This window comes from Balaenoptera physalus (genome assembly GCF_965194825.1).
Source record: "Balaenoptera physalus genome assembly, chromosome: 3".
Taxonomy (NCBI): Eukaryota; Metazoa; Chordata; class Mammalia; order Artiodactyla; family Balaenopteridae; genus Balaenoptera; species Balaenoptera physalus.
Genome location: NC_138890.1, coordinates 9,059,331 through 9,085,169, shown reverse-complemented (window position 1 = coordinate 9,085,169; position 25,839 = coordinate 9,059,331). Strand labels below are relative to the sequence as shown.

Genomic DNA, 25,839 nt, shown 5'->3' with positions numbered 1-25,839 from the left:
ACCGCCCATCGCTCCGCAGCGCGACTGCACGCTCGCGCACTGCCTGCCGGGAATTGTAGTTTCAGTGCGGCGGGCCCTGCAAGTCCGGTGGCTGCGCTCGGGTTCCGCGGAGCCCAAGGGCCGAGGCGGAAGTGGGTCGGCCACCCGGGCGGCCGAGGGCGCGAGGTCGGCGGTCGCGGGGCGCCAACGAGGGGCGTGGGACTCAGGAAGGGCGCGTGCGCGGCCATAGGCCCCGGGGGAGGCCAGGCCAGGGGTCCGGTGGTCCGAGTATCCAGCCTGGAAGATGCACAAGAGGAAGGGACCCCCGGGACCCCCGGGCCGAGGAGCCGCCACCGCCCGCCAGGTGAGTCTGTACCCCACGGCCCGGCCCAGGGGACCCTTCCCACCCTTGTCACACATTCAAGGGAGGGCCCCACCCCCCCAGGGGAGCCAGATCTCCACCCCAGGTGAGCCGCGGTCCCCGCCCCCCTGGTTAGGTTCGACCCCCAAAGTGCGGCCTATTGGCCCCGGCTCCCCAGCTCCTGGCGCCCCTCCCAGGGCTCAGGGCCACCTGTTGCCGCAGCAGCTCCAGTCCGGGAGGGGAAGGCCTCGGACCTGGGGTAAGAAAGACAGTTATGGGTCTCCTGGCCTGAACACTCGTGTAACCCTCGCATCAGCCTGGCCAGGTCAGACTCTTTTATCCCCATTGTACACATGAGGACACTGAGACCCAGAGAGGTGAAGGCACCTGCCCGAGGTCATAGGGATTAAATGCTTGGCCAGAGCTAAGCACAAATCCAGAGCTGCTGCCATGAGCCCACAGAACTGTGGTTGGGCCCCTTCTCCCTCCCTCATTGCCTTTGCCCCAGGCACTGGGAGAGTTTGATTTTTCTCAGCTTTGATGGAAGGAGCTCAGGTCATAACTGAGTGCCCAGGTATAACAGTCTGAGTGACCTGAAGTTCCCTCCTGGCTTCTACACGTTGGACACTTGCCTTCACCACTCTAAGCCTCAGTTTCCTCATCTGTAAAATGGAGTCCCTAAGAGTCCTTATGTCACAGGATAGTTGCGAAAATTCATTGAGATAGTTTATGGAAAGTGCTAGAACATAGCACTCAATAAGTGTCGTCATCATCATTATTACTATTAGATGGAGACATATATGATTGCCAATATTTGGCCATTTTTGATCCAAAGAAAGGGGGGTAATTTTGTGTACTTCAACCTGATATTATCACATTATGGTTGGTCATTAACCAAGATAGGATAGGAAGACAGGTATGTTACACAGCAAAGCCCCCAATTCCAACTTCTACGTTGTCTGGGCTTCTATTTGCTCTTGACGCCTCCAGCCTTCCTTCATGGCTCGCTCTGCCAAAGATGCTGGAAAGGAAAAACCAAGGTGTGCAGAGTGGCTTTGCTGTGGGGCAAGGTGTGGGGCCTTCTTTCCCCACTGACGTTGGCTAGCAGCACATCATGGGTGTGGGCTCAGAGCTGGCAGTTGAGTCTCTCCAGCTGCCCTTTGCCCCATGTTGATCCGTGCCTGAGGGCCTGCCCACCTTGGGACATGTGTTGTGTTCTGGGCCTGTTCCGGCCTCCTGGCACTCCCCAGGGAAATGGCTTTCCCCAGCTCTGGGTTCCCTTCCTTCCAAGGGGACTCCAGGTCCATCATGGCTGCCTCTAGCTAGCTGGGGTGCATCCCAAGGTCTGACTGAACCCCCATTGTTCCCACAGCTGGGCCTGCTAGTTGACCTCTCCCCAGATGGCCTGATGATCCCTGAGGACGGAGTTAACGATCAGGAACTGGAGGCTGAGTTCTTGGCTTTGGTGGGGGGCCGGCCCCAAGCCCTGGAGAAGCTTAAAGGCAAAGGTGAGACTCTCAACACACCTCTGAACATTTTCTGAGCTCCCGCTGTGGGCGGGGCTTGGAGCTGGGCGCAGGGGCGATGGTGAAATGGAGACAGAGAAGGTGCCTGCCCTTCTGACATCCACAGTCTGGGTAAGAGTTAAACAATCAACTCTGGACCCAGAATGAGGATTCGAATCCCACCTTTGCAACTTACTGGCTGTGTGACTTGATGAATTCCAGCACCTGTGTGGGCCTCCGTTTCCCTGTTTGTAAAATGGGAATAATGACCACACTTACATCACAGGAGTTAATCTTCTAGTGTTCATCAGGCATTTCACATAGGACGTGGCACGTCCTCCAACCCACTGTTCTGTGATCGGGGCTGGGATGGGGAAGGCACAGAGTAATGGGGGAGACCTGTGAGCTGGACTGGATTCCCGGAGGAGGCACCTGAAGTGGGGAGGGCCAGGTGAAGAGTGGGGGACTGCTTCTGGAGGGGTGGGTCACAGCACATGCAGAGGCCCTGGAGGAGATGGCAGGGGCCAGGGGACTCTGCAATGGTCAGGTGGGGCTGGAGCTCGGGGCAGATGGAGCCTTTACACTTTCTAGCTAACGCAGTTGATACTCGTTGTTCATGGATTCTGAATTTGTGATTTCACCTACTGGCTTAAATTTATTTGTAACCCCCAAATCAGTGCTTGTAGTACTTTTGCAGTCATTCACAGACGTGCACAGAGCTGCAAAAAGCTTGAGTCACCCGATGTGCACGTTCCCAGCTGAGGCGACACTCCGCCTTCTTGTCTCAGCGCATAAATAAGTGTCCTTTCCTTGGTCTGTTTAATGCCACATTTTTCTCATTTTTGTGCTTTTTGTTGGTGATTTTGTGAATCCACATAGCCCCCAAGCGTAGTGCTGTTGGCCTCGAGTTCAATGTTAATGAATCAACAGTATATATTAAATAAGGTGTCTTTAAATAGAAACACACATAAGACAAGGTTATGTATTGGCTGGTTGACAAAAATGTGCCCAGAGGCTCACGGGAACCTAATGCTGTATTTCCTCCAGGGACAATGGTTCAGTATTCGCTCATTCCATGTTTGCGGCAACTTTATAGCGCATGGATACTGCAGATAACGAGAATAACATGAACAACAAAATGCTGACAGTATGCTGTTCTAAGAGCTTCATTTACCTTTAGTCCCCACAAGCTACCTATGAGGGAGAGACTATTGTTGTCCCCATCCAACAGATGTGAAGACTAAGGCCCAGAGAGGTGAAGTGACTTGCCCAAGGTCCCACAGTGAGAAAGTTGCAGATCTGGGGTTCCAACTCATGCGGGATAAGGAAGAGATGAGAGCAGGGAGATTGGCGGGGAGGGGGATCATGCCTGGCTGGCCCGAGGGCAGTAGGGTGCCATGAAGGGCCAGGAGGGGGACGTGCTGCCCCGCCGCCTGCTACCCTATTTTTCGGGGCCGTGGGTGACCAGGACGGGAGGCTGGGGACTCTTGAAGGATCCCGGTCCAGCTGGGGCCTCCCCCTGCCTCTAGGTCCCCTGCCCATGGAGGCCATCGAGAAGATGGCCAGCTTGTGCATGAGAGACCCGGACAAGGAGGAGGAGGAGGGGACGGACGAGGAGGATGTGGAGGCTGATGATGACCTGCTGGTGAGCACCCAGGGTGGGGCAGGGCACCTCCCTTCCGTTGCTGCCCCGTCTGGCAGGCCCTCACGACCGGCCCCCGGCTGTGTGTCCCTGCAGGCGGAACTGAATGAGGTCCTTGGGGAGGAACAGAAGGCTTTGGAGTCCCACCCTCCTGTGGCCCAGGTATACGTCCGAAGACACTGGTCCCTGCAGCCCAGGGTTCAAGGCCTTCCTCTTCCCCTCTCAGCCATGGGACCTCGCGCAGGTGGCGGGACCCCACTGAGCCCCAGTTCTCTGCCCTGGGAAATGGGAGGATGATTTCTGCCCCTTCGGGGTTAGGGTAGCAACACGCCTGGTATACAGTAGGTACTCAACCGAGCAAGATGTCAGGGCGGGCCCGGGTGGGGTCACCGCCCAGACTGTGTGCTCGGCCCCTCCCGCAGCCAAAGGCCACAACCCCCAGCCCAGGGTTGGAGACCACCTTGCAGGAGAGGCTGGCCCTCTACCAGACAGCGATCGAAAGCGCCAGGCAAGCCGGAGATGGTGCCAAGATGCGGCGCTACGACCGGGGGCTTAAGGTGAGCGGGCAGACGGGAGGGTGCTGGGGCCTCACCACCCGGCTCCAGGCCCCTCCCAAACCCACATTCACATCTTCTCCCAGACACTTGAAAACCTGCTGGCCTCCGTCCAGAAGGGGAAAGCCATCGATGAAGGGGACATCCCGCCGCCTGTGGCTGTGGGGAAGGGCCCAGTGGCTACGCCCAGCCACACCCCAGCACCCAGTCAGCCGGTCCCTACGAACCCACCGGCCCCAGATTCCCGGGTCATCGTGGAGGGTCCTCCTTCAACTGCCCCAGCCTCAACGCTGGTCTCCGCTAAGCCCCAGCTGCCCTCAGGTAGGCCAAGGACAGGGCTGGGCTGACGTGGGATGGGCCGGGTGTTTATTCAGTGGTAGGGCCCTCTGCGGGGTTGCAGGCCCGGCACTGATTGTTAGATATTTTTAACACCCTTCCCTCCCTGGAGCCTACCTTCCAGGGGGGACATGAGCTCACAGAGAGGTTTTGTGTGTGTGGTGGCAGTAAAATATATTTAACAACACATTTGCTATTTAACCATGTTTCAACGTGCAATTGAGAGGCATTTGGCTTATTCACAATATTGCTCAGTCATCACCTCTGTTTCCAAAACTTTTTCCTCACCCCAAACGGAAACTCTGTCTCCATTAAATGCTAACTCCCCATTCTCTCTCTATCCCAGCCCCTAGTAACCTCCATTCTACTTTCTGTCCCTATGGATTTGCCGCTGTAGACATTTCACATAAGTGGAATCGTCCGTCTACTCTTTGCCCTCCTGTGTCTGGCTTCCGTCACTTAGCATAATGTTGCAGTGTGTGTGTCAGAACTCCATTCCTTTCTATGGCAGAGTAACATTCCCACACGTAGGGTTTTGGGGGTTTTTTTTGTTTGATTTTAACAGAAACACAACATTATTAGTCACTGTAATTTTAATCGTGACCTCTTTCTTTTTATTCACATTGACAGTGTTCAAAATCTCAAGACCTTTTAGGTTTTTAAAAAAATTTTTGTATTGGAGTATAGTTGATTTACAATGTTGTGTTAGTTTCTGCTCTACAGCAAAGTGAGTCAGTTATGCATGTTAATATATCCACTCTCTTTTAGAGTCTTTTCCCATATAGGTCATTACAGAGTATTGAGTAGAGTTCCCTGTGCTTTACAGGAGGTTCTTATTGGTTATCTATTTTATATATAGTAGTGTGTATATGTCAATCCCCATCTCCCAATTTATCCCTCCCCCCCTCCCCCGCCTTACCCCCTGGTAACCGTAAGTTTATTTTCTACATCTGTGACTCAATTTCTGTTTTATAAATAGGTTCATTTGTACTCTTTTTTTAGATTCCGCATATAACTGATATCATATGATATTTGTCTTTCTCTGTCTGACTGACTTCACTCAGTATGACAATCTCTAGGTCCATCCATGTCGCTGCAAATGGCAGTATTTCATCCTTTTTTATGGCTGAGTAATATTTCATTGTATATATGTACCACATCTTTTTTCTTTTTCGTAATTAATTAATTAATTTATTTATTTTTGGCTGTGTTGTGTCTTTGTTTTTGCAAGCAGGCTTTCTCTAGTTGTGGCGAGCAGGGGCTACTCTTCATTGCGGTGCATGTGCTTCTCATTGCCATAGCTTCTCATGTTGTGGAGCATGGGCTCTAGGTGCATGGGCTTCAGTAGTTGTGGCATGTGGGCTCAGTAGTTGTGGCTCGTGGGCTCTAGAGTGCAGGCTCAGTAGTTGTAGTGCACAGGCTTAGTTGCTCCACGGCATGTGGGATCCTCCCAGACCAGGGCTCAAACCCATGTCTCTTGCATTGGCAGGCGGATTCTTAAGCACTTCGCTACCAGGGAAGTCCCTGTACCACATCTTCTTTATCCATTCCTCTCTTGATGGACATTTAGGTTGCTTCCATGTCCTGGCTGTGGTAAATAGTGCTGCAATGAACGTTGGGGGTGCATGTATCCTTTTTTTTTTTAATATCTTTATTGGAGTATAATTGCTTTACAATGTTTTGTTAGTTTCTGCTGTATAATAAAGTGAATCAGCTATATGTATACATACATCCCCATATCCCCTCCCTCTTGCGTCTCCCTCCCACCCTCCCTATCCCACCCCTCTAGGTGGTCACAAAGCACTGAGCTGATCTCCCTGTGCTATGCGGCTGCTTCCCACTAGCTATCTGTTTTACATTTGGTAGTGTATATATGTCCATGCCACTCTCTCACTTCGTCCCAGCTTACCCTTCCCCTCCCTATGTCCTCAAGTCCATTCTCTACATCTGTGTCTTTATTCTTGTCCTGCCCCTAGGTTCTTCAGAACCATTTTTTTAGATTCCGTATATATGTGTTAGCATACGGTATTTGTTTTTCTCTTCCTGACTTACTTCACCCTGTAGCACGTATCCTTTCAAATTATGGTTTTCTCCAGATGTATGCCCAGGAGTGGGATTGCTGGATCATATGGCAGCTCTATTTTTAGTTTTTTAAGGAATCTCCATATTGTTCTCCATAGTGGCTGTACCAATTTACATTCCCACCAGCAGTGTAGGAGGGTTCCCTTTTCTCCACACTCTCTCCAGCATTTATTGTTTGTAGATTTTTTGATTCCCACACATAGGGTTTTGAGTGAATAATTCCCAAGCCCTCAACTTGTCTGTCTTTCCTATAAAACTCACCTGCTGGAGGACGCACTTCCCAAGAAATTTCTTTCCCCCAACCTCCCTTCTCCCCCTTTAGGAAAGGAACATGGTGATCTGCCCCAGGGGCAAATGCTGCCTTGGTGGGAACCAAAGAGATACTTGAAACACTGGCCTGGGGTTCAGAAAATGAACCCCTGGTCTCTAAATCCTTCTGCAGCCAGGCTGGTTTCTAAGCTTTTGTTGTTGGCAAAATTCAAGGACGACTATCAGAAATCATCACCTGAGATTCTCAGCTGAAATCATCAACAATTTTTCATAATGGAGTTTTTGGTATGTAGCTGGGCAAGGGCTCTGAGAATCACGTGACATCACAATAATAAGACTGTCTCTTTCCGTCTATTTGTTGATGTGAAGCAGGTTTCTCTACATATTAAAAACAAAAAAGGAAAGTAGGAAAAGAACAAGGAAACAGGAGATAAATGTTAGGAGGTGGACCCAGCCACCGCCGTGTCAGCAAGAGCTGCCTTGCCAATAAAATTTTACTCTTAGTATATAAAAATTATTTGTCAAAAAAGCTCAATATATTTAGGCTTTGCTCAATTTCGTGCTGATAATAATTGTAACAGTAATTCTATCCTGGAAGAAAAATTCTTTAACACAGAGACTTGTGATGGCAGTAAACAAAGCCAATCAGATGTCAAGGTGTTGGGGAGAGGGGTAGATAAATTAGGAGTTTGGGATTAACAGACACACACTACTATATATAAAATAGAAAATAGGTAAACAACAAAGACCTACTGTATAGAACAGGGAACTGTACTCAGTATCTTGTAATAACCTATAATGGAAAAGAATCTGAAAAAGAATAAATAACTATATATATATATGTAAATAACTGAATCAGTTTGCTGTGCACCTAAAACTAACACAGTGTAGTAAATTAATTATACCCCAATTTAAAAAAAACGTTAAGGTGTTTTAGACACCTCTTCAGACAAGTCCTCCAAAACTAAAGCAGTGGGTCCAGTTGTCAGTCTGAAAAAGTACAATGCATGCTGTTTTTCAGGTGTTTCTAGGATTTCTGGACACTGGGTGGTGTATCTATTGTATGTTTTTTAATATACTGACAATTGTACCTATTGCTTTCAATTTAGGGATACTTCCCCTAAAAACTGAGCATATTGTTTGAAACTGTAACTAACATACTGTTTAATAAGCCATTTAATCCTGTTTCCCAACTTTGCTGATACAGTGCATAGATGTACATTTAAATGTACAATGGGGTTGTCAAAAAAAGCCTTTCAAGTACCCACATATATCATGTTAGGATACAGTTCTGCGGGAGACGTGGATGTAAATAAGGGAAGATCTGAAATTCCCGAGTGCTAAATGTGAACCCTGGCATATATTTAAATAGTAAATGTTGGTATATAATCAAAAGAAGATCTGAAATTCCTGATTGCTAAATGTGAACCCTGACATATATTTAAATAGTAAATGTTGGTTTGCATTGTTTCAGCCCACTGACTTTGCAGTAATTTGTTACAGCAGCAACAGGAAACTAATAAAATAGCAAAAAATAATTTTTACCTTTTTCTATATATTTTTCCCCAGTCAGTTTTAACTTTGCTATTTTTTATATAAGAAATTAAAAATTTTTACCTAGCAAAAAAAAAAAAAAAAAAAGTAAATGTTGGTATATAGTCAAAAGAATTGAAAGCAAGGACATGGAGAGGTATTTGTACACTTGTGTTCTTAGCAGTATTATCCACAATAGCCAAAAGGTAGAAGAAACACAGTGTCTATTGACGGATACAGGCACACCTCGTTTTTTCTAGTTTTTGCTTTATTGCGATTCACAGATATTGCGGTTTTTTACAAAATGAAGGTTGGTGGCAACCGCGCTTTTAGCTAGTCTATTGGCGCCATTTTTCCAACAGCATTTACTCACTTTGTGTCTCTCTGTCACATGTTGGCAATTCTCACAGTATTTCAAACTTTTTCATTATTATTATATTTGTTATGGGGATCTGTGATCAGTGATCTTTGATGTTACTGCTACAGTTTGCTAAAGGCTCCGTTGGTAGTTAGCATTTTTTAACAATAAAATATTTTTATACTAAAGTATGTACGTTGGTTTTTTAGACATAATTCTATTGTACACTTAATAGACTACGGTATAGTGTAGTAACTTTTACATGCACTGGGACACCAAAAAAAATTGAGTGACTCACTTTATTGCGGTATTTGCTTTATTGTGGTGGTCCGGAACCAAACCCGAAATATCTCAGAGGTATGCTTGTAAATAGATAAACAAGTGTGGTCCATTCATGCAATGGAATAGTATTCACCCTTAAAAAAAAAAAAAAGGAAGGAAATTCTGACACCTGGTACAACATGGATGAACCTTGAGGACATTATGCTGAGTGAAATAAGCCAGTCACAGAAGGACAAATACCGTATGATTCCACTTATAGGAGGTCCCTAAAGGAGTCAAATTCATAGAGACAGAAAGTAGAATGGTGGGTGCCAGGGGAGAGGGGAGAGGGGATAGGGAGTTAGTGTTTATAGGGACAGAGTTTCAGTTGGGGAAGATGAAAGAGTTCTGGAGATGGACGGTGGTGAATGTTGCACAACAATGTGAACGTACTTAATGCCACTGAACTGTACACTTAAAAAGGGTTAAGATGGTAAATTTTATGTTGTGTGTATTTTACCACAATTTGAAAAAATAAAAAGGGAATATTGGTGAGTTTCAAATCACCGTAGTAGTTAGGATACGTTTGATTTAAAAGAGTGGTGTGATGGTTTTCTTTATCGAATGTCAATATTTGGAGACACTGGGAATGCCAACCCTTGCTACTTTTTCAACTTAAAATGAAAAGTTTTCGATGTCAACTTAAAAATGTGTAAGGGTACGTAGTTTTCCAGAATTCTCTTGGGGGCAAAACAGCAATGGCTCCAGAGACTGACAATCGTGCGGTTGAGTCCCCACCATGCCATCTTCAAGCTGTGTGACCTTGGGGAGGCAGTATCCCCTCTCTGAGCCTTAATTCTCAAATCTATAAGGTGGGCCTAAGAACAGTCTTTGTTGTGAGAATTAAGTAGAAATGGTTTGCGTGCTGTTCCCCCTCCCAGGTCCCTGCAGCCCTGGCCCCCTGGCCCAGTTGCAGAGCCGCCAGCGCGAGTACAAGCTGGCCGCCCTCCGCGCCAAGCAGCAGGGAGATACTGCCACTGCCGTAAGACACTTCCGCGTGGCCAAGGTATGCCCAGACTGACGGACAGGGTCGGAGGGAGAGGACAGGATGCTCCTGACATTGCGTGATGGCAAAGAACAGGGGCTCTGGAGTCAGATTTGAATCCTGGTCACTCCGTAGCTGTAGTTTGCTGCACCTCTTGAGGGCTCAGTTTACCCTGTCTGTGAAATGGGCATAAGTGTCTGGAAGAGGCTTGAGCAAGTTGCTGCAAAGGAAGGGACAGAGCGGGGAGTCCTCTGTTGCGTGCAGGGCATAGAGACTCCCCTCAGGGTCCTGGCCCCCAGCTGCAGCCTCTTCCCCTGATCTTCCTTTTCCCAGAGCTTTGACGCTGTCTTGGAGGCCCTGAGCCGGGGCGAGCCTGTGGACCTGTCACGCCTGCCCCCTCCACCTGGTGAGGACCCCACCCTGCCCACCCTCCAGGACTGCTGGAGGCCTCCACGAAGTTCTTTCTAATGCTGCCGCCCCTGTTGGTCAGGCCCAGGGACCCCACCCTCAGGCCAGGCCAGCCTGGTGGGGGAAAGGGCGGCCACAAGCAAGCCCCCCACTGGACTGGACCTCTCTGCCCCCAGACCAGCTGCCCCCAGACCCACCATCACTGCCACCACAGCCTCCAACTCCTGCCGTCGTGCCCTCCATGCCAGGTAGGCTTCTGGGACCCTGTGGGGTGGGCTAGCCAGAGCAAGACAGTCTCCCCACCCCTAGACTCTTAACTCTACCCCCTGGTCTGGCCCAGAGGTTCCTGCACCCCCAAGGACTCTCCTGGAGGCGCTGGAGCAGCGGATGGAGCGGTACTGTGTGGCCGCGGCTCAGGCGAAGACCAAGGGGGACCAGCGGAAGGCTCGCATGCACGAGCGCATTGTTAAGGTGCGTGGAGACCAAGTGGGCGAGTCGGCAGCCCCTGGAAACCTTGCCCAGGAAGCCCTAACACCTGTGTTCCCTGCAGCAATACCAAGATGCCATCCGAGCCCACAAGGCTGGCCGAGCCGTGGATGTGGCCGAGCTGCCTGTGCCCCCAGGTAGGCCCCGCCCCCGGCCCCTACCCCTCCAACCTCTGAGCCTTTGCAGGTGCTATTCCTTCCGACTCTGCAGTCTCAGGGAGCCGATGGCTTGCACATTCAGAAATTCTGCAAGCTTGTTAGACAGTTGGTAGCTTAAAATCAGTCACAATGGGAGAGTTTATACCACAGAAATTGGCAAACACTAAAAATCAGGAGGTTTTATTTGGAGAGCCTGTTCACCAGCCCACCACTGCCTGCTGCCTCCATTTCTTCTTTGTTTGACTCAACTCCTTCCTAGTCATCAGCTCTCAGTTTTACAGGTACCTGCTCAGCCTCCCATCAGCCCCCCAGTGGGTAGGAGGCGTCCTCTGGGATCTCAGAGCTGCCTGTGTGTCCCCCATGAGAGCAATTATGTGTCTGCACCTTGGTCCCGTGGGAGTCCCTCCAGGCCCAAGACTACCTCTTATGCCCAGCACACTACCTCACACAGTGCTTGCTTGTTGGAGTCTGGTCAAGGCCCAGCCGGGGTCAGGCAAGAGGAAGGGCAGGAGGGAGGTTGGGATGGTCTGGCATCTCCACCCAACCAGCAGCATCTCCTTTCTTACGTGCAAAGTAGATTCAACGGCCTGAGGCTCCTTATCGGGGGAGGAACCTGAGTCTCCGCCATTATGGTGTGGGCCTCTCCCTCCTGACCGGGTCCCAACTGGCCGCCCAGGCTTTCCCCCGATCCAGGGCCTGGAGGCCACCGAGCCCACCCAGCAGAGCCTGGTGGGAGTCCTAGAGACTGCCATGAAGCTGGCCAACCAGGATGAAGGCCCCGAGGACGAAGAGGATGAGGAGCCTAAGAAGGTGTGAGGGGCCGGGGCCTTGGGGTGAGGCAAGGGAGTGGCAGCAAAGCCAAGCCCAGGCAGCCCTGGCCTCGAGCCAGAAAGAACCGGCCACACATCCGGCCCTGCCGCTTCCTGGCTGTGTGGCCGTGGGCAAGTCATTTTGCTCTCCGACCCTCGACCCTCGGGCTCCTCCTCTGTAAACTGAGCACAGTAATAGTCCCTACCTCCCAGGGCTGTTGCAAAGATTCAGTGTGAACAAGATCACGTGTTGTGTTCAGTGCTGAGGAAACAGAAACTAAGACGGTCAGTGTTGTCAGTGTCGGGCCCTGACCCTGTGGGGAGCGGACTCATCACAGGTGCTGGGAAAGCTCTGACTTCCTCTCTATCCCTCAGCAGCTCAACAGCCCTGCAGCCCCCACAGCCCAGCCCAAAGCCCCACCTTCAAAGGCACCCCAGTCAGGATCTGCCCCAGCAGCCAAAGCAGCCCCCAAAGGCACATCCACCAGAGGTAGGTACACCTGCCCCACCTGGGCTGCCTATTGCCTGGCCATGGGTTGGGCAGCACCCTCAGACGCCCCTGTGCCCACAGCCCAGCAGCAGCTGGCCTTCCTGGAGGGCCGCAGGAAGCAGCTCCTACAGGCGGCGCTGCGAGCCAAGCAGAAGAATGACATGGAGGGCGCCAAGATGCACCTGCGCCAGGCCAAGGGGCTGGAGCCCATGCTGGAGGCCTCACGCAACGGGCTGCCTGTGGACATCGCCAAGGTGAACCCTCTAGGCCTGCTGGACCTTCCCAAGCACTCACCCTTCAGGCTCATGCCACTTAGCAGCCATGTGACTTGGAGTGTATTAGTCAGTGTCCAGGTTAAGCTGCTGAAACAAATAGGCCTCCCCAGGACAGTGGCTGAAACCAGACAGACATTTATGTTTCTTGCATGTAACATTCAGGGCATCCTGGTCTCTAAAAGACAAAGCCCTTCAGGGCCCAGGTTCTTTTATCTTGTTGCTCTGCCACACCCTAGGTCTTGTCCACATGGTCAAAGTGGTTTGATGCCTTGTCTGCATCCAGGCTATGAGAAGTTACATGGAGTTGCCATCACTTCTGCTTGCCTCCCATTGGCCAGAACTGAGTCACGTGGCCACACCTAGCTGCAGCGGAGACTGGGACATGTAGTCTCTTGCTGTGTGCCCAGGCAGGACTCCATTACTAGGGAAGAGGGGGTGGGGATCAGACCTGGGGGCAAATGGATAGCAGATTCTGCCATTTGGGGCAGGACCATCCACTTCTCTTTGAGCATTACTTTTCTCCTTGGGAAAGAAGAAAGAACAGGGACAGGGGATGAAGCCATAGTCAGGGAAGGCCTCTTTAAGGAGGGGTGACGTTTCGGCAGAGCCCTGGGTGGACCTGCTCCGTGCTGACCCGCAGACCCTACCTCATGAGCCTCGTCCTCCCCAGGTGCCGCCCGCCCCTGTCAACAAGGACGACTTCGCCCTGGTCCAGCGGCCCGGCCCAGGTCTGTCTCAGGAGTCTGTCCGGCGCTACGGTGAACTCACCAAGCTCATAAGGCAGCAGCATGAGGTGAAGGGGGATTCCCTGCCCAAGTCGCTACAAGGGCACGGCCCCCCCAACCCTCCCCTCACTTTCTTCTGCTCCCCCAGATGTGCCTGAACCACTCTAACCAGTTCACCCACCTGGGCAACATCGCTGAAACCAGCAAGTAAGAAGCCCCACCCCCATCCCCACCAGACATCTGCACCCCCAGCCTGCCCCTGGGACCCGGGACCTGAGCAGTGCCCTCTTGCCGGCAGATTTGAGAAGCTGGCGGACGACTGCAAGCGGAGCATGGAGACCCTGAAGCAGGCCTTTGCCCGGGGTCTCCCCACGCCCACTGCTCGCTTTGAGCAGAGAACCTTCAGCGTCATCAAGTAAGGCCCCTGAGACACCCCCCCCCAGCCCTTTGGAGAGGGGTTTGTGCTCCCCGGAAGCCAGCAGAGGACTTGCCTCTGGAGTAGAGTTTGGGGAGCTGGTGGGAGCACAGTGTGTGCAGGGGTCCTGAGGCAGACGTGACGTGCGAGTGAAGGATGGCAGTGGGGTGTTGACAGTGACACATTTGGAAATGGGGATGATCTAGTGACTGCAGACATGTGCCTGGGCCCAAAGGCCTGGGCAAGCCCGTGGGATGGTGATCTTGGTCCTGCTCCTGTTAAGTCTTCTTACAGGAGACTCCCAGGGAGTTGGGATTGTTTTTTCCCACTTATCGATGAGATTAGGTGCAGCCACTGGGATAACCTAAGATCCCCATCTAGGATAACCCACACCCCTTACCCCGGCTCCCCTACATCTGCATAGCCTGGCTCTCTATCACTTCATCTCCTCCCACCGTCCCCACTTCACTCACCTCCTGCCACATAGACCTCTTTTTGGTCAATCAGACACACCAGCCGTGTTCCCACTCAGGACCTTTGCACTAGCTGTTTCCTCTGCACAGACTCTCTTAGGCAGGTTACCACGTAGCGGCCTCTTCTTGACGTTCAGAGTCACCTGTGATGTTACCTCCCGTGAGAGGCCCTCCCTGGTCACTCTGTCTAAAGCAGCCCCTCCTGAGCACACTCCACTCTCTCCCCTGTTTTAATTCTCTGCAGAGTTGTTGTTGTTTTGTTTGCTTATTTATATATTCATGGGTCATGTGTCCACTCAGCTAGCCCCGGCTCCATGAGCAAAGGCGTGGGGTCTGCCTCATTTACTTCTGTATCCCCAGCAGTGAAGACACTGGCTGGCATGTAGTAGATGCTCAAGAAATACTGTCAAAGAAAGAGAAGGTCCCACAGCAGCTAGGGCCACTGGCTGGTGCAGAGTAAGTCCCAAATAAATATGTGCAAAGTGGAGAAAGGACTCAAAAGGTAGCCAGTGGTGGACCCGGCTAGAGAATTCTAGTCAGTCTGGTCCTAAAACTCAAGCCTAGGAGCTGAGACACCCCTAAGAGACTGGGGGGAGGGCAGAGAAGGCGGGCAGGCTGTGGCACTGAGGTGCCTCTGTCTCTTGCCCGCCCTCCTGGAAGGATCTTCCCTGACCTCAGCAGCAACGACATGCTCCTGTTCATCGTGAAGGGCATCAACTTGCCCACACCCCCAGGTGAGGGGGCGTCAGGCAGGGGCGGGGCCGTGGGGTCCACCCCTCTGCCCAGCTCTGACCCTCATTTGCCCACAGGGCTGTCCCCCGGTGACCTGGATGTCTTTGTTCGGTTCGACTTCCCCTATCCCAATGTGGTATGTGGGGAGCTGAGGAGGGACGGGCTCAAGCCCCATCAGGCCCGGGAGTGAGTCTGGCAGGGGTTCAAGGGCAGGCCTCTGCCCCTGAGCTTTTTCGCCTCCTGTCTGGTCACAGGAAGAAGCTCAGAAAGACAAGACCAGTGTGATCAAGAACACAGACTCCCCTGGTGAGCCTTGGCGGGAGGCAGCCCTCCTCAGAAAGCCCACGAGACCGTAGCCTGACCCCTCCCTCCTCCCTCCCTCCTTCCCTGGGCAGAGTTCAAGGAGCAGTTCAAACTCTGCATCAACCGCGGCCACCGTGGCTTCCGAAGGGCCATCCAGACCAAAGGCATCAAGTTTGAAGTGGTCCACAAGGGGTGAGCTGGGGCCGCAGGTGCTGCATGGGCTCTAGAGGAGGGGGAGCGTCCCTGGGCCAACCATCGTGTCCCCTCTCACACACACAGGGGGCTGTTCAAGACCGACCGGGTCCTGGGCACAGCCCAGCTGAAGCTGGACGCCTTGGAGACAGCGTGCGAGGTCCGGGAGATCCTTGAGGTGAGAGGTGGACATTCGTCTGAACGCTCCGGTATGGCCGTGCCGCTCACGAACATCACCCAGGTGCTGCCTGCCCTGAGCCCCCAAGGGTCCCGTCTGCTGACCCAGCCCCTCCCCGGGAGCCCCAGACCTCCCTGCTACCCAGCCTTAAATACCCTCAGCACCCTGCTCCATTAGGAGCCGCTGGTGTGTCAGCCGTTCCCATGGACTCGTACTTTGGAAGTTGCTTTGGTCTCCCTGAGCCCAGCCCTGAGCCTCCAGCCGCTGCCTGCTTCCTAACAGGCTCCCCTCACTCCCACCCAGGTCCTGGATGGTCGCAGGCCCACAGGGGGGCGGCTGGAGGTGATGGTCCGGATTCGGGAGCCACTGACGGCCCAGCAGTTGGAGACAACAACTGAGAGGTGGCTGGTCATCGACCCCGTGCCAGCAGCCGCGCCCACAGTGAGACCCCTGCCCATCGGCAGCCCCAGGGAAGGAGGGAGGCTTGGTTCAAGGGGGCCAAGGCTCACAAGACTGGTTCTGTCCTCTGAAGCAGGTTGCTGGGCCCAAAGGGAAAGCCCCTCCCGTGCCTGCTCCTGTGAGGGAGCCAGGGAACAGGTAGGTGGCTGGGCCCGGCTGTGCTGGAGAGAACCCCCTTCTTCTTACCTCAGCCTGTCCTGGACAACTTCCCATCAGGCACACATTGGAGCATGTCTCTCCCCTGCTTCAAGACCTTTCCTGGCTTCGCTTTTCCTAGAGCATCTAGTTTAAACTCCTCAGCTTGATCTTTAAGACCTTTTGTGATCTCCGTCAATATGTCCAGCCTTCTCTGTCCCCACTTCCTCCTGTTGGTTCATGGATACACTTAGTTTTCGCTGACCTCTGGGCTTCTCTGTGTCACAGTGTCCTGAGCACCCCTATCCCCACGCTATCTCCTTGCTCCTCTGCCCAACTCTGACTCCTTTGAGTCCCAACCTGGCTCTCACCTCCTCCAGGAAGCCCTCCCTGACACCTGGCACCACAGTTGCCTGGGTGTACAACCATTGTCCGTATTAGGTTGTGGACTCAGCAACACAGGGGTGGGCCTGGCTTGTCTCCCACTGTTCCCCAGTGCCCAGTGTGTCTGTTGAATTAATGGGGTCGTGGATGGTAGATCCCTGCAGCCCCTCACCCCTCCCCAACCCCATAGATCAGCCCGGCCCCTGCATAGTCTCAGCGTACTGGCCTTCGACCAAGAGCGTCTGGAGCGGAAGGTGGGTACCCATCCTGCAAGGCTCAGTGGGGCAGGATTGGGGGTCTGCAGGCCCGGGCAGGGCCCTCACAACTCCCTCTGCACCCACCCAGATCCTGGCCTTCAGGCAGGCACGGCGGCCGGTGCCCCCCGAGGTGGCCCAGCAGTACCAGGACATCATACAGCGCAGCCAGTGGCAGAGGGCACAGCTGGAGCAGGGGGGCCCCAGCATCCGGCGGGGTAGGATCTCAGGGATGAGTATGTGGGGGAGGGGCGAGGCAGGGGGCCCCATCATGACCCCCTCCCTCCCTCAGAGTACATGGCCCACTTGGAGCGGCAACTGCAGTTCTACACAGAGGCCGCCCGGCGCCTGGGCAATGATGGCAGCAGGGTGAGCCACAGGCGGGCCAGGCGGGCGGGCATCGGGGGGCCGGGGGGCCAGGGCTGCCAGGGGCTGCCCACTGACCACCTGTTGGCCCCCCAGGAGGCTGCCAAGGAGGCACTGTATAGACGGAACCTGGTCGAGAGTGAGGTGAGAGCCTTGGGTACTGGGGACGGGGTGGGCAGCTGTGGCCATGTCCCCAACCCTGACCCCGGCGGCCTCTCCCCTCAGCTGCAGCGGCTCCGCAGGTGAGGGGCCGAAGGGGCGGGCGGCCCCTGGAGAGCCGGGAGTGGGCCCAAGGCCCCGGCGCTGGGAGGAGCTAACACGGCCACAGCCTCAGACCAGACAAGCAGACAATCAGTGGACAATCGGCTCTGGACGGACACGTTCCCCCGGCTGGGCCCACCTGGCCCGACTGGAGCCTCCCTGGCAGGGGACGTTGGGGGCGGTGTCCGCCAGCCTGTGTGTGCCCCTCACCTAGGCCTGGCCGGGTGGGCCCCAGAGAGTCCGTTTGCACAGCCCAGGGGTGTGCGGCCCCTTGCCTGCCTCCGAGGTGGGAGGGCGGCTAGGACCAAACCTCAAGGGCCCCTGCAAGCACTTTAGTTCCAGCCCCTCCCCAGCCTTAACCCTGACGCCCACCCACACCCCAAAGAAGCCACTGAGGCCAGCCAGAGCCCAGCTGGCTCCCCAGAGGGTTGCCCTGGCCCAGCTGGGCCCCCAGGGCTGACACACGGAATAAACAGCCAGGGCCATACCTGGCTCACTCTGTCCTGCCTTTGTTTCTTGCTCTTGCCCTCAGTGCCTGGGCTGGGTCTCCTTCACAGCTCCCCTGGGGGCTGATGGAGAGGTGCCTGCGAGAGGAGCAGGCTGGCAGGGGGTGTGCCGTGAAGGATGTGTGCTACGCGCACACTTGCTGCGAGGACGTGTGTGAAGGCCTGTGCACGTGTCATGAGCGTCTGTGGCCCACCTGAGGGCATCTGCGAGTGTCTCTTCAGCTGGTGGCCTTGGGCGTATCTGGGTTTACACGTGTGGTCAGGTCATACGTGGTGGTGCTTGGTGACCCGTGTGTGTCTCAGGGCCTTGACAGCCAGCCCTGCCGCTCACTGGCCACAGGACCTGGGCCAAATTGCCTGACCCACTTAGCATCCCAGAGCTTCAGCTTCCTCTGATGGATGCAGGGAAGATGAGAGCCCCTCCCACAAGCTGAAGGGCACCCGGTTGGTGGTGAACACTTGAAAGGGCTAGGCTTTTCGTTGTTGTTGTTGGCTGTACTGTGTGGCATGTGGGATCTTAGTTCCCCATCCAGGGATCGAACCTGCGCCCCCTGCAGTGGAAGCGCGGAGTCTGAACCACTGGACGGCGAGGGAGGTCCCGGGCTAGGCTTTATTGTTGCTGTGTCCATCTGCACGGGCAGTGGGGGAGTGTCCAGCAGGGTCGGAGCTGCCTGCACACCCAGTGTGCGAGCTGCATGCTTCAGTCTCTCCCTGGGCTCCCTGTGTGTCGAGGTGGCACCCCTGTCCCAGCATCCTGGCCAGCCTGGGTTAGGCGGGCCCAGCTCTCCAGGCCTGGGAGAGCCAGCTCGAGGCCCCAGGTTGGGTGCTGTCTCCTTAGTCCACAGCCCAGCGGAGCCCCAGGTGTCTGGGCTGCTCTACTGGGCCCCTCCAGGCTCAGGGGCCCTCTGCCCGTGGCCGACGTGGGGCTGTGGGCGGCAGCTGGACCAGGACTGGCTCAGGGTTACCCGTTGTGTCCACCACGCGAAGGTGCGGGAGGCCCAGGAAGGCCTCGGGCGCTATGCTGGTCACGTGAAGCCTGTTGGCCCTGGACCGAGAGGTGGGCGTGAGGGCGGGTTTGAGGGGAGGTGCACCCCCAGGCCTGTTCACGTCCCCCACAGCCCTCCCTTGTCCACCTGGAGCCATCTGGCCCTGCCACCCTCAGGGCACCTGAGGAAGAGGGCACGTAGGCGGGGCGTGCTGAGGAAGGCTTCGGGGCCCACGTGGCTGATGCGGTTGCCCTGCAGGTGCAGCTCCTCAAGGGCCTCAGGCAGGTCAGGGGGCACGAAGGACAGCTCGTTGTGACTGAGGTCCAGCACCTGGGCAGGCGGGCAGAGATGGCGCCGTGGCGGCCCCAGGCCCTGGGCCACCCATTTAGCCAAGCCCCAAACTGCTCTCCTCCCGGGCCCCCTTCCACGCCCAGCCCGGTCCTTCTGCCCCCTCCCTCAGCTACTTCGTGGCTGCCAAATCCTGCCCTCAACAGAGGTAAACTGAGTCCCCTCTGGGGCAGGCCCTGTTCTAGCAGGCAGGGTCCCTGCCTGCTGTGGGAACCATTGATTCAGTTAATCCCTCACAAAGGTGGTACTTCCTTTACCTCCTCATGCCCTTCTAACAATTGTTTGCTTATGATTGTTGCTGACTGCTTTCTCCCTAACTAGGATGTTTGTACCAGGGGCCAGGAGCTCTGTCCTTCTGTGCCCAGTGGCATCTCCAGGACCTAGAATAGCGCCTGGCACCCACAGATGCCCTAAATTCCGTGGCATCAACAGCGCTCTGAAGGAGCTAGAGGCTGGGGAGGTGGAGGGGTGGTCGTGGAGGACCAGGTGGCAGGGACAGCACAGGCAAAGGCCTGGAGGCTGGATCTGTCTTATCCACCCCGGGGCTGGCCTGCAGTGGGAGCTCTCTTTCTGGCATCTCAGGGCCTTGCAGGGGAGTTGCTGGGCAGGCAGGCCGGTGAGTGGAGGGGCCGTGGGGACACCTGCGGGCGTTCACTGTGGCCAAGCAGCCCACCCCTGACCTGGAGGGCCTGCAGCTCATGCCAGGTGCCAGGCCCGATGTCACCCACACGCAGCCGGTTATGCGCCAGGCAGAGCTCCTGAAGCTGGTCCAGGCCGGCCAGCGGCTCAGGCTCGAGGGCCCGCAGCTGGTTTCGCTGCAGCCGCAGGGTGTGCAGGCTGGCAGGCAGGCCAGAGGGCAGCAGGGTCAGCTGGTTGCCGGCCAGATCAAGGCTGCGCAGGGCCCGCAGCCGGTGGAAGGCCCGGCGGTGCACGCGGGCGCTGGCCAGGCGGTTATAGGCCAGGTTGAGCTCAGCCAGCCTGGGCGTGGCGGCCAGATCGTGGGCACCCAGTGTGGTCACACGGTTGTGGGGCAGCACCAGGGCCCGCAGGCGGCGGGGCAGCGCCTGGGGCACGTGGTCCAGCCCGTTGCCGTAGAGGTGCAGCGTGTGCAGGCCCCGCAGTGGCCGCAGTGCCCCGGCCAGCAGCCCTGCCGCCCCCAGCTGGTTGTGCTGCAGCAGCAGGTAGCGCAGCCCCCGCAGGCCGCGCAGCCGGGCAGCCTCCACCCTGCGGATGCGGTTGCGGCCCAGGTGCAGCACGGCCAGGGTGCGCGGCAGGCCGGCGGGCACCGTGGCCAGCTGGTTGTGGGACAGGTCCAGGTACTCGAGGCAGTGCAGCTTGCTGGCAGGAGAGAGAGGGTCGGCGTCGGGCTGGGCACCCAGAGTCAGGGGCCGGGTAGATCTTGGTGGGGGGGGGGGTGTTGAGGACTGGTCCTGAGAGACGTAAGCTGGAGATTCCAACTTGGGGGTGATGAGTTGAGAGATCTGGGTAGGAGGTAAACCTGGGGGTGATCAGGGCAGATTCCAGCCTGAGGGTTAGATGTAGGGGTGACCAGGACAGAGTTCTGGGTCTGAGATGTTCACGTGGCAGCTGTGCCGTTGGGTAGTAGGACCGAGGCACAGGGTGGCTGGAGACGGGGATGCCGCCAGGTGCCTGGCTGAGCCTGGCCCATCGTAGGCACTCACCAAGTGAGGCCTCGAGTTAGGAGTCATACAGGGGTGGGGGATGGAGGCCCGGGGCCCCCAGAGGCTGAATCCTCAGCCCCTACTGCCGGCACGAGGCTGCACCCCCGAAGCCCCTGTCCCCAGGCCCCACCTGAACGTGGTGGCATCCAGGCCTCTGTCTGTCAGCTGGTTGTACTGAAGGTAGAGCTCACGGAGGTGGGTCTGGCGACTCAGGGCTCCTCGGGGCACCTTGGAGATGAGGTTGTTCTGGGAAGGGAGGAGAGAATGAGACTGAGGTCCAGGACAGAGGGCAGTGGGGAGCCACAGAGGGCTCTTGAGTAAGGGACGAGGAGCTCGCTTGAGCAAGGCTGCCCACGGAGAGCTTGTGAGCAACCAGTGCCAGTGGAAGGGACTCAAAGACATTTCTGACTACTGGGATAAGGAGGTGGAGGGGTCCCCCAGGAGAGAGGTGCAGGGAGCCCAGGGAGGTGGGGACACGGGGATGGTGAGGTGAAGGAGGGGCACCTGCAGGTGGAGCCGCTCCAGCGAGGATGGCAGGCTGGGCGGCACATAGCTGAGCCGGTTGCTGGAGAGACTGAGGGTGACGACTGCCTGGGAGCCGTGGAAGGCATCGGGGGGCAGGCCCGCGTTGCTCAGCTGGTTGTTGTGGAGGTACACGGACCTGAGGGGAGCCAGGCTCCGGCCACCAGCCCCGCCCTGGCCTCCCACCGCCCCGCACCCCAGCTCAGGGCCACCTTCAGTGTGAGAGTGTGTGCGTGTGTGTGTGTGTGTGTGTGTGTGAGCGTGCGTGCTCTCTGCTTCAGTCTTGAGTTCTCCAAACAGAGCATCCAGGGCCCTGTCTCCCCACCAGACCCCCCCAGGGTGGGGAGTGACCCCAGGCATATCTGAGACCCTTGGGGCCTGGGCCGGGCCAGGGGCTACCTGAGCGCTGGCTTCTCCCCAAAGGTGAGTGGGAAGATCTCCGTCACTTCGTTAGCAGCCAGATCCGCGACACGGAGGGAGCGGGGTAGAAACTGGGGGGCCTCAGAGAGCTGCGGGAGCAGAGCTGCACTGGTCCTGGTGGCCCCCCTCCTGCACCCCACCCCTCGCTGTCCCATCTACACTTTGTGCTACGTGACCCCAGCCCAGCTGCACCCCTGTGTGTGTGTGTGTGTGTGTGTGTGTGAGGGGGGCTTACCTTGTTGTGGGCCACGTAGATGTGCTGCAGCTGCGTGAGGGACTCGAAGGCCTCATCAGGCAGGCCTATGAATGAGGTGGGTGGTGAGGGGACCCCTGGTGTGGGGTGGGGGCAGGGCGGAGTCTGTGCTCCCATCCAGCCAGGGACTGGCAGAGGCTCCTCCAGGCCCCGCCCCCCACGTCCTCAAAAGCCACAGCCCCTGCCCCCCATCCCCTGAGTTTCCATCCTGCTCAGCAAAGGGCAGTGCTGGGAACTGCCGCAGACCTGCCCACAGACCGAGCTGGGGAGGGAGGGAGAGGGCAGCGGGGACCGTGGTGGGGAGGGGCCGCCTCCCGTTGTCCCCCTCACCCTCGGAGGAGATGCGGTTGTTGTGGAGATTGAGGGTCCGCAAGCCGCTAAGGCGCGACAGCTCGTTGTAGGGGAGCTCCTGGAGCTGGTTGTTCTGTGGTGCAGGGAAAGGGGCGCTCACACCCTGACCCCCGTGACCCTGGGCCCTGCTTCTAAGCTTCCCATCAGCCTGAGCAGTGAGCCCTGACACCCATCACCCTCTACTTGATCCCAAATGCCTTATTACCTCGGAACAACCCTGTAACCAAAAAGAGAGTGGCCCCCAGCGCCCCATGCACCCCTACAGTTGATCTCAAATGCCCCGCCACGCTGACCCCAAGCAACCCTGTAATCACCAGACGTTGACCTCCCCGACACCCCTAAACCCTCAGCCCCTCCCACTTCCAGTATCTATGCCCCCACCTCCTCTCACCGGACACACAGAGCCCTGCACCCTCATCAAGGCCAACTCGCATCAGTGCCAAGACCCTCACGCCCAATGCCTCAGCCCTGCACATGGAGCCCACACCCCATCGCCCCCAACCCAACCACTGCCCAGGCTCCCCGCTTCCCCGGGGAGCTACCCTGCCCCCACCCCACCCCAGGCCCCACCTGCAGGGAGAGGTGTTGAACTGCCCTGGTGATGTTGTCCGGGAATACCCGAAGGTCCAAGCCGGCACAGTCCACTGTGTCAGCCCGGGGGCAGGAGCAGCGTGGGGGGCAGGCCCGGGGCGGGGGCTGCGAGCTCTCCCCCAGGTGGGGGAATGAGGCGTCCTCCATGCCGAGGGCGGGTGGGGGGCCGGGCAGCAGCAGGAGAAGCAGCAGTAGGCTCAGCCACTGGGAGTTGAGGGACGGCTCAGGGTGTCCCCAGGCTGGGCACCGGGTCACCATGGTGACAGGAGCATCCCCGCATGGAGGGGGTTGGGCAGGCAGGCCCCACCCTCAGACCCTCCCCTGCCCCAACTTACCATAGCCAGCCCCAGGTCTGCCGTCTCGCCGGAACTGCTGACCAGGGCTCCCTAATGGAAAGCAGGCGGTCACCTCCTGGAGGTTCTGCTGTGGCCGCCACCACCCCCCATCTCTTGGCACTGGCCACCCTCCCCCCCCCTCCCCTCCCTCCCCCGAGCCTGTTCTCCCAGGGGCTCAGGGGAGCTGGCCCACCCTTTCCGCGCCCTGCGGAGGGCGGACAGGCGCCGGATGGGGTGGTGAGGACAGGCCAGCATGTCCCCTCGGTCCCACCCGCCTCCCCCCAACCCTCCGCGCCCCCGCGCCCCCGCGCCCCCCCCCCCAGCTCTGCTTGCGTAACCTCGGCCAGCCTGGGCCGGGCCACAGGAGTGAGGAATGTTTGGGGGAAAGCTGAGATTTGCCCTGTCTGGTATTTGGGCCAACCGCAGGAGTAGGGGTGGGGGCAGAGGAGTGGAGGACGCTTCAGGGCACAGGAGGGTCCCCAAGGAACCGGGGCTGGCAACGATGGGTCAGGGCAAGCCTGGGCTCAGCCTGCCAATGCAGACACCGGTCTGGGGGCTCCCAGCCAGGTCTGCCATCTGGGCCCCTCCTCCCCCCTGCCAGCTGGCCTCACTGGCAGCTAGGCTCCCCCATCCCCAAATAGCCACAGCCGCCGCCCAAAAGGAAATTACACGTATTGAGGCGCCAGCCTGGTGGTTAAGGATGTGCGCTCAGTGGCAGCCTGCCTGGGCTTCAACCTGGGCTCTGCCACCTCTCCAGGCCTTGGTTTCCCGCTCTGCAAAGTGAGGGAATGGTTGCCTCGCCTCCCGGGAGTCGTGTAAGCATTAAATGAAATCATGCATAAGAAAGGGGTGAGACAGTGCCCAGCACATGCCAGGCCCTCAACAGCAGAGCGGAAGTGTGTGCTGAGGGGTGAGGAAGCCCGTCTCTGCCCCAGGTCTGATCCCCTGAGACACGCCACTTACCCGCGAGACTTCAGACAAGTCATTTTCCTGCCAAACCTCAGCTTTCCCATGCATAAAATGAAGCTGACAGAAGACCCCTCCTCAAAAGGCGGTCACAAGGCAAAGGCAGGTAGTGGGCAAAAAGTTCCAAGCACAGCATCTGCCCCACAAGTGCTCAGCTTGGGTCAGAGTGGCTGATGGGCTGCTCAAAGGGCGTGAAGGAGATTGGGGTCTCTCAGAAACAGATTGAGTTGAGGACGGAGTGCATTTGTCTGGGAGACAGCAGCTGTAGGGGAGCAGGGATGTGGCAGAGAGAAGGAAGGGAGCAGTCATGAATCGAGTTATCACTGGTAATCAACTTGCCTGGAACTTGCCAAATTTAGCTCTCAAAATCTTGCATCTGGGGAACCCTCAGTCCTGGTCACATTGGGATAGTTTGGTCACTTGTAATTAAGCAAATTCTCACTATAGGCAGCTGGGGCTCAGTCCCGCTGGGGAACCCTGCGGGATCAGAGTCATCTCACCCGAGGGGTGACAGAGCTGGGGTATTGATCCTCCAACTCCCTCCATCAGTCACTGGTTGAGGGCTGCCCCCAAGGGACCTGAATTCCCTGGCAGTTTGGGTAGAGCAGACTCCATCCCTAAAGAGATATTACATGCCTGCTGGTGAGGCCAGAGGGGGGCATGGTAGGCCCCAGACAGCACCAACTACAGGGGGCTTGTTGGGGTGGGGGGGGTCAAGCCATGGGGTGATGGAAGTGAAGCATATCAGGTGGGCGGGAAGAAGGGACTAAGATGTGGAAGAATGATGGAGACAGAGGGTGTCTGTATTATTAATCCCTCTTCCACAGAGGAGGAAACTTGGACCCAAAAATGTAGTCATTTGACCACGTTTCCCAGGACTGTGTGGCCTCAGGAGAGGGGTCCCTCAGGGCTAGAAGACATGTCTTAGCTTCGACCAGAAGAGAACAACGGGCCCCACTCCAAGCTCTCCCTGTGGGACTGGCCACCACTAGCTTGGACATTGTGTAGAAGCCCCTTAGTCTCCTCCCTAACAGAGTAATGCGGCCAACCCCACAGAGTTACTGCACTGATCCTAACCCCAGGGAAGTGGCAATGAGAACCAAGCTGTGTGAGTTCCTGGCAGGCCTCTTAAAGTTGCAAAGGATAGAGAATCCAAGCCAAACTAACTAATACAAACAAGGGTATTTATTAACTCATGAATGGAAATGTTGAGGGGCTGTCTTTCAGGCATAGCTGGATCCAGGGACTCAAATGACACCTTCAGGATGGAGTCTCTGTCTACCTCTCAGCTCTACTGGCAGGATTCTCTGTGCAGTGCCAAGATATCCCCAGCTTTAGTCCAGCTGAAAGCCCCAAGGTTATATGTCATTGGCCTAGTTTTGGTCACATGTCCATCTGGAATCAGTCCCTGTGGCCACAGAGATGGAATGTGCTGATTGGCTAGGAACAT

The 25,839-nt window shown here is 56.3% G+C and overlaps 2 protein-coding genes across 5 annotated transcripts; one reads left to right on the top strand and one right to left on the bottom strand.

Moving 5' to 3' along the window:
• Window positions 1–135: 135 nt before the first annotated feature.
• Window positions 136–17,930, top strand: CC2D1A (coiled-coil and C2 domain containing 1A). 4 transcript variants are annotated; one of them, XM_082456698.1, is made up of 29 exons: window positions 136–343; window positions 1,713–1,848; window positions 3,375–3,490; window positions 3,584–3,649; window positions 3,910–4,044; window positions 4,128–4,362; window positions 9,823–9,947; window positions 10,260–10,332; window positions 10,511–10,582; window positions 10,675–10,805; window positions 10,885–10,957; window positions 11,655–11,788; window positions 12,166–12,277; window positions 12,359–12,531; window positions 13,223–13,345; window positions 13,426–13,484; window positions 13,576–13,692; window positions 14,826–14,899; window positions 14,975–15,033; window positions 15,152–15,203; window positions 15,293–15,392; window positions 15,480–15,570; window positions 15,874–16,011; window positions 16,106–16,167; window positions 16,739–16,802; window positions 16,894–17,020; window positions 17,095–17,171; window positions 17,265–17,312; window positions 17,394–17,930. In XM_082456698.1, the coding sequence occupies exons 1-29, from the start codon at window positions 284–286 to the stop codon at window positions 17,412–17,414; spliced, it is 2,853 nt and encodes a 950-aa protein (XP_082312824.1). In that variant the 5' UTR covers window positions 136–283; the 3' UTR covers window positions 17,415–17,930. The 4 variants fall into 4 exon arrangements, with proteins under 4 accessions (XP_082312824.1, XP_082312822.1, XP_082312823.1 ...); XM_082456696.1 differs by having other exon boundaries at window positions 16,103–16,167; XM_082456697.1 differs by having other exon boundaries at window positions 12,163–12,277.
• Window positions 17,931–18,059: 129 nt separating this feature from the next.
• PODNL1 (podocan like 1) lies at window positions 18,060–23,426 on the bottom strand (the record flags this gene model as incomplete). The annotated part of the gene is given in 10 exon segments (XM_082456719.1): window positions 18,060–18,980; window positions 19,103–19,251; window positions 19,950–20,607; window positions 21,082–21,197; window positions 21,456–21,612; window positions 21,873–21,982; window positions 22,129–22,193; window positions 22,477–22,570; window positions 23,068–23,384; window positions 23,387–23,426. Coding segments are annotated over 10 exon segments (1,857 nt in total). The 3' UTR covers window positions 18,060–18,829.
• Between the last annotated feature and the right edge of the window lie 2,413 nt (window positions 23,427–25,839).

Coding starts and splice junctions, on each gene's coding strand:
- CC2D1A (XM_082456695.1), top strand. CDS start 284: ATGCACAAGAGGAAGGGACCCCCGGGACCCCCGGGCCGAGGAGCCGCC. Junction 10,333..10,510: donor ACGCCTGCCCCCTCCACCTG/GTGAGGACCCCA, acceptor CTCTGCCCCCAG/ACCAGCTGCCCCCAGACCCA. Junction 15,034..15,151: donor ACTTCCCCTATCCCAATGTG/GTATGTGGGGAG, acceptor GTCTGGTCACAG/GAAGAAGCTCAGAAAGACAA.